This window comes from Sinocyclocheilus anshuiensis, unplaced genomic scaffold, assembly GCF_001515605.1.
Source record: "Sinocyclocheilus anshuiensis isolate Anshui unplaced genomic scaffold, SAMN03320099.WGS_v1.1 scaffold6, whole genome shotgun sequence".
In the NCBI taxonomy this organism is placed as follows: domain Eukaryota; kingdom Metazoa; phylum Chordata; class Actinopteri; order Cypriniformes; family Cyprinidae; genus Sinocyclocheilus; species Sinocyclocheilus anshuiensis.
Genome location: NW_015547668.1, coordinates 125,570 through 133,108, shown reverse-complemented (window position 1 = coordinate 133,108; position 7,539 = coordinate 125,570). Strand labels below are relative to the sequence as shown.

General features: G+C 36.7%; 1 protein-coding gene across 1 annotated transcript in view; it reads right to left on the bottom strand.

The window, feature by feature from the left end:
• Positions 1-7,539, bottom strand: part of LOC107702659 (CUB and sushi domain-containing protein 1-like) — a 232,478-nt gene that overhangs the window by 215,897 nt on the left and 9,042 nt on the right. The window contains exon 2 of the mRNA XM_016505042.1: positions 1,808-2,018. Coding sequence (XP_016360528.1) covers positions 1,808-2,018 — 211 coding nt within the window. The remainder of the gene's footprint in view (positions 1-1,807; positions 2,019-7,539) is intronic.

Here is a 7,539-nt window from a genome sequence, read left to right as displayed (position 1 = left end):
GAATCTTCTCACCTGCTAGTGTAGTTCAATGTGTAGTTGTGTAGTGTCTAGTGTAGTTTATATAGGTTTCAGAGTAGACAAGACACGTAAAGCATGGATCTGGCCAGATTACAAAAAAATCTCTGTATATGCTAGAAGCATGTGCATTAGCAGTGCCATGACTCCAACTACTTTATAAATTTAGATTCACAAATATAAGGAACACACATAAACATGTGCACAGCTCAAAATTTCATATAGAAAAAACACTCACATCCATTCCTCTTTCATAATCTGTTGATGTCATTATCACATCTCACTCTTGTTGTCTCCACTTGTAACTTTAGCAAGGCCCATATTTATGCATAATTTATGTATCTATTTATATTAAATATTTGAATTCATATTTATATTATATATAATATTATTATATATAACTACATAAAATGTCTGTATTTTTCCCAGAACTCCCTGGCTGTACCACAACGTCCACCACATTCACCATCAGAACAGGGACACTTTTGCTCTGGCAGCTCAAGACTCCAGTATTTCTGAACTGCTGTCTCTACAAACCCTTGCATTTATAAGTGCCATGCTTGTGGGCTGCCACCCTTTTAGCGAAATCCTTTTCCATCTGGTTAACACCTGGTTGGCTGTGGAGGATCACTGTGGATATGACTTTCCTTGGTCCCTGCATCGGTTGTTGCCGTGCTTTGGCGGGGCACCGTACCACCTGGCCCACCATCAGCACTTTAAAGGGAACTTCGCCCCTTACTTCAGACACTGGGATTACATCTTTGGGACCTCATTGCCCATTTCAGTGAATGAGAGAGGCCATAGATAGGGTGAATCCAGCTCAGTTGGGCCATTACAGGACAGTGAGAATGAGACTATTAAAAGTGTCCCATTGTATCTGGTTTCACCCTATATGAATTGACATATAATAAACCAGTTTTTGCAAAGATTTTCAAAATTTCTTACTGGATTAATCCCAGTTTACCCAGCCTGGGAACATCAAGTTAATTCTGTTTATAATAATCAGATAGCTTGGATTCTTGGTCTGATTTTGTACTCAGCCTAAAATGTACATTTTGAAAACATTTGCATTACAACTTTTTCATGTTGTATATTTATCAAGTGTTTTTAGTTGTTTTGTTAAGGTTTGATAACATCAAACAGGTCTCTTTTACAAATGTTTCTGTATACAAATATAATTATTGCAGCTGGAAAATTTCTATTTTATTTTTAAACTTTTTCAATGTTTTATCTTATAGTCTGAGACAGTAAAACATTTTTCTGCCTTACATGGGTGGATTTTGGTATGTATTTTAATATACAAAAAAGCGTTCAAAAGTGCAAGGATGACTTCCGGTGAGAAGCGCAATGGAGTAGACGTGTTTGTCTATCTTCCCCGTCTAGCTTCGTTTATTCCTTCAACTACCCCACCGACTTTTTTGGACAAACTATAAAAACTAACAAGACGACTTTTGGATAACAGTGTCTGTCTAAAATGGCAACCAAAACAGCAAAAACATCTAAGAAAGAAGCCAACACGAGAGCCGAGGCGCCCGCGACCTCGAGCGAAGTGAACATGGCGGCTCTAACAGACTTGCTGGAAGAACATAAGAGTGGCCTTGGCGGCTGAGTTCAAGGCTGCGATCTCAACATTAGAAGTGAAACTTGACTGTGTGCAAGCTATGGTATCCGATCATGGACAGAGACTTACCACGCTTGAGTCCCATGCGGAGTCACTAGATGAACGGGTGGAACGTCTAGAAACTTCCCTCGCAACATTGACGGAGAGTAACGCAAAGCTTAAAGCCAAGACCGCTGATCTGGAAGCGCGGAGTAGACGGAACAACATAAGGATCATCGGAGTGCCTGAGTCGATAGAGGGTCCGCGGCCAATTATATTTTTCTCCGAGTTGCTTTTTGAAGTTTTTGGCGATCAAATATGATTTGGCGAAATTTGGATTCTCAGCGCGGCGGTTCTCAATAATCTGGTGTGCCTGACATTTGTGCCAAGAAGCGGAGCAATCCTATGCTGAATGGCACCGTTGTTATAGGAACTATGTAAGTTAGGAGCTGTATTAATCTAATACAGATTTCGGTTATCTGTTTTACATTGGCCATTCCTACTGTCTCGTAGCAGAGGTTGTTTTGCACCCGTTCAGATTTAACGACCTCTATTGCCTTTGAACTGCATTAGAAATTGTATAGTCGTTGTATGCCATATTTTTGATTGAACAAGCTTTATTCGATGGGCTGTTAAAGTACATTTTTATATATTATTTTGCGTTTGGGGGTTAAAATGTGTTATTGGGGAAATATAAGGTTTGCAGTATAAATAGGAGTGAAAAAGGAAGTAAGGTATCCAGAGAGATATGGAAGTTATTGTTTGGATGTTTAAGGGGAGGTTAGGGGTATCTGACTATTTTTTACGGATCGATTTTTTTATTTTTATTTTTTTCTCTTTTGTATTTATCTCTTTTCTGCATCACATGGATCAGGGTCTTACAATAGTTATTCATGATTCAAATGGCTGGTAATACAACAAGATCAAATATAAATATTTGTTTTATCTCTTGGAATGTAAAAGGTTTAAATAACATCGTAAAGACCAAAAAAGTTCTTTCACATTTACAGTCCCTTAAAGGAGATATAATCTTTTTACAAGAAACCCATCTTCGCACTTCAGATGTTTCTCGCATTAAGAGTGCATGGATAAGTCACTGTTTTCACTCCAAATTTGGTGTGAAGGCAAGAGGGGCAGCGATCCTTGTGCATAAGAACATTGCTTTTGAACCGGAATCAGTGGTTTCAGATCCGAATGGTCGTTATGTGATTGTGTCTGGAATTTTACAAACAATTCCAGTTGTTTTAGCATGTACATGTATATATGGCTCCAATTGGGACAATGATAAATTTTTTGCTCATTTTTTTTCTGTACTCCCTAATCTTGATAGTCACCACATAATTATAGGGGGAGATTTTAATTTGGTTCAAAATACAATTCTGGACCGGTCTTCTTCAAAACATTCCACATTGCCCAACTCTGCCAGGCTCTTAGAGTCTTATACTAAACAGATTGGCCTGTCAGATCCCAGGAGATCAAGGTTTTCAACTAGCAAAATCTTCTCTTTTTTTTCACATGTTCACCATTCATATTCACGAATCGATTTTTTTCTTTTAGATAATAGAATGATGCACTCTGTCAATTCTTGTGACTATCATAGTATAGTCATCTCTGATCATGGCCCCACCTCTCTGGATTTAATGCTTCCACAAGCCAGAACTTATTTTAAACAATGGAGATTTAGTTCACATTTACTTTCTGATAACAATTTCAAAGATTACCTCACATCTCATATAAATCTATATTTTGAAATAAATGACAACAATTCTGTTAGCAGTAATACATTATGGGAGGCATTTAAATCTTATATGCGAGGACAGATAATTTCATATGTCTGTCAGTTGAGGAGATCCGAGAACTCCAAGATGGCAGAAATATCTAACCACCTTTCTAAACTAGACCTTCAATATTCTCTGACCCCCTCACCCACAATGTACAAAAAACGGCTTCAACTCCTTTCAGAGTATAATTTACTTTTAACTCACAAAGTTGAAAAACAACTGTTGAGTGCCAAGCAACATTTTTTTGAATTTGGTGAAAAAGCTGGCAAATTACTTGCATTTCAATCTCGAACTGCCCGCACATCTAGACTGATCCCCAAAATTAAATCTCCTAAGGGTGACGTAGTTTTTGACCCAGAGGAAATTAATTAGATTTTTTCAAAATATTACTCAGATCTTTATTCCTCGGAATGCGACTCAAAATTATTGAGCGACCCTAACCCCTTCGATCAACTAATATTCCCCTGCGTAAATGATGGCTCCACAAATGATTTGGGCAGGCCTGTGTCTATCACGGAAGTACAAGAGGCAATTCATTCACTTCAAAATGGTAAATCTCCTGGCCCTGATGGCTTTACCACTGACTTTTTTAAAACTTTCTCTTCTGTTCTAGCCCCAATACTACAAAGAGTATATAATGAGGCCTTTCTTTCAGGGTGGCTCCCAACAACCATGCCTGAGGCATCCATTTCATTGTTGCTAAAGAAAGATAAAGATCCATTGCTCTGCAGTAGTTACAGGCCAATTTCTTTGTTAAATGTGGATTTTAAAATTTTATCTAAGATCCTTGCCCTTCGCCTTCAGCAAGTGTTGCCTGCTGTTATTTCCCCTGACCAGACAGGCTTCATGGCTGGCAGACACTCTTTTTATAACACCAGAAGACTTTTTAATACCATCCTTTCTTCGAGTTCCGACACTGCCGAGGTTATGCTGTCTCTCACTCAGTTTCCTAATCTTCCTCCTGATTCAAAAATGGATACCATTCTTTCTCTTAGTCCAGATAGAAGAGGGTTAATCTCTGTCATTTATGAATCAATAGATTCTTTGAATTATGACCCCTCTGAATTACTCAAGGCTCTATGCAGATGACCTTCTTTTATATATAACTAACCCCACTTCATCATTACCACCAATCCTCCAAATTTTTGATTCGTTTGGCAAATTTTCTGGTTACTGTTCCCAATCAATTTAGCAGCTGAGACACTTTCTAAAAGGGTCTTTAAAAACCTTTTATAAAACATGGAAACTTTTCTTGAATTATATTGATACTATTGATCTGTCACTTGAAGATGCAGAAGAGGATTAACAGTTTTTTTTTCCCTCTCTGTTTTTGGTTTTGTTTATTTATTTATTTGTCTTTTCTTTTCCTTTGTACATTTATTGTATCATTTAATAACTACAGGTTCATTTTTGGAAGCATTTTGGGTTAATCAGACCGTCAGCTCTTGCACCTATAGTTAACAATGTATCTTTTCTACCATCATGTTCTGATCCAGTTTTTCATGACTGGTCTTCTAGGGGTCTTGGAACCGTCAAGGACTTGTATGATAAAGGTATATTCTTACCATTTTCAGAATTGTCAGAAAAGTTTAATCTACCTAAAACCCATCTATTTCGCTTCTTTCAGATCAGACATTTTGTACAAAAGTCTTTTCTTTTCCTTTGTACATTTATTGTATCATTTAATAACTACACTTACAGTATTATTGTTATTTGCATTCGTTTGTGTTATGTGGTTAAGATAATAGGGGTTGAGGGGATGGGGGATTGGGAGGGAGAAAAGCAGAATTGTGGATTACTAATTTTTGTATATATAAGATGTTGTGTCTGCACAAAATGCCAATAAATATATTTGGGGAAAATATGTTCTCGCCCTCACCGTCATGACAAAATACTAATAAAACTTATTTTTGGAAAAATACTTTCTATTACAAATCCTTATATTATTGATGACATGGCAGCCGAGACATGCAGCCTTCCGTTTGAGAAGCACCCTAAGAGTCCATGAAAATGAAACTAAAACAGAGGATACATGTGACAGATCTTCATATCTTGTATATAATCAAAGATAAGAAATAAGAAAATTCAGTAACACTTTACAATAATGTGCAGGACACATACATTGGAGACGGGGGTGGTAAGTGAATCTGTATTTGGGGTCCCCATTTTAAAAACTGCTTAGGGCCTCCAAAATGCTAGGGCCAGTCCCACTGTATCCCATCAGAGTTGGATAAACTATGTTAAAGAAAATTCTAGAAAATTCTTCTGAAGCCCAATCAGCCTTGGGAACTCATCTGAATGCTCGGAGGCAAAGATGTCTCCGCCAGCATTCATCTTTACAGACATACCAATCCAGTGTTGTTTGTTTGATCAGTCCAGTACAAAAGATATTCATCATTAGAAATGAATTTAATAGTAGTCAGGAGACTTTTTTTTCTTGTGAACGCGACAGTAATACAGGCCAGATTAAAACTTGCATCTTCTGTATAAACTCCAAAGCTCAATATTCCTGGAACTACTAGGCCACATATGAAGCTCTGAAGCTCTGCAAGCACATTAATGTTTATATTCAAATTAGCAATTTCATATGTTAAACCAAGTGTGATGAACATTTTCATCACATAGACTTAATTTTCAGTCTGGTTCTCACACAAAGATATCACACAACTTTAAAAGACTAGAAAATACACAAGTACGTAAGTCATATGGATTGTTTTAGTAGCATTAGTACTTAATAGTCCTTAATACACATTTTTATTTAAGGGTGAACAAATAAAATGTAAATTTAGTTAATTAAATTTTAATTTCATACAATGTTTATTCTACATTTACTCTAAAATATAAGAAAACAGAAAATGCATACTTCAGACTTTTGTCAATAGGCCATATTCAGTTCAATTACAGTTTTATGAACCATTACACTAAGCACTGATGCAATCATGAATATACGTTATGAAAAATACAGAATGCAGTGATGACATAGGCCTATTTGCAAAGCTACTGAAAAGCACAATAGTGTAATTTGATGAACATGTTCATATGAGACTGTGTGTTGACTTTGATTCACAGGTTTTATGAGTCATGGGAGGGTTCTTGAAGGAATTGTTTCTATTCTCAAATAAATCATTGAGATCCTCCAAATATGAGAGGTGCCTGGATGAATGGGCGTGTATGTTATATAACCCCTGTGGCAACTTACACAGCTAAATCTAGAGCTGAAATTTAAGAGCTGAATGTTGATTCTGTTGCATTCACTGATACATCTGCTGCAGAATGTCTCTTAGGATTCTATTTTGCTTGGTTGAATTGGTTCTTGCCTGGATAGAATGGTTAGTAAAATAGACAACATAAGATTTCCCAGCAATTGCTAAACTCCACAAAATTAAATAAATAAATATAGGCTCTGCTTATGTACAGTAGCAAACATTTTAAGGCTTCACCGGCACCATGCTTCCAAAATTAAAGGTGTTCCAAAAGGTAGGAAAGATAACTTTTTTTAAATCCAAATTCTAAGGTAGCATTGCATACATATGCCACATGCAGTACATACAGTAACACAAACATATTCACCACAAAATACATCCAAGATAGAAGTAAGAGAAATGTTGTTTATAAAATTACAATACTTTCTGTTGGTAGCACAATCAAATATAAAATATAGGTACAAGGTACATAACGGTATATGCATTCAGTGCCGTAAGCATGTGTACCGAACAAATACAGCATATTTTATCCACTGCACATGTGTAACTAAGGGTGCTTTCACACCTGTAGATCGATCGCTTTGTTCCGAAACAGGGATTCAAATTATTACAATGTTGCTTTTTATTCTTGGTGCGGTTCGCTTTCATATGGCAATGTTTCTAAACTGACCAAATTTGTTAATACATGTCACGCGCGAGTAAACTGTTCTCTCATTGGTCAAAGTTCCATGGTTTATTTTCCGGGATTCCACTGAGCTGTCACAGCTGTCATCTGTCAGGATGGAATGACATCAGCTTCGCGGGCTTATTGTTGTTGTTTTTTTTTGTAGATGTCGTTATATTCATTTATCACTTTGAGCAGGAGTCCAGGATTCATCGGGAAAACTTTTTTTAAAATGCACATACTAGGAAGAAGAGCAATAAGACGGCATTATAAAAT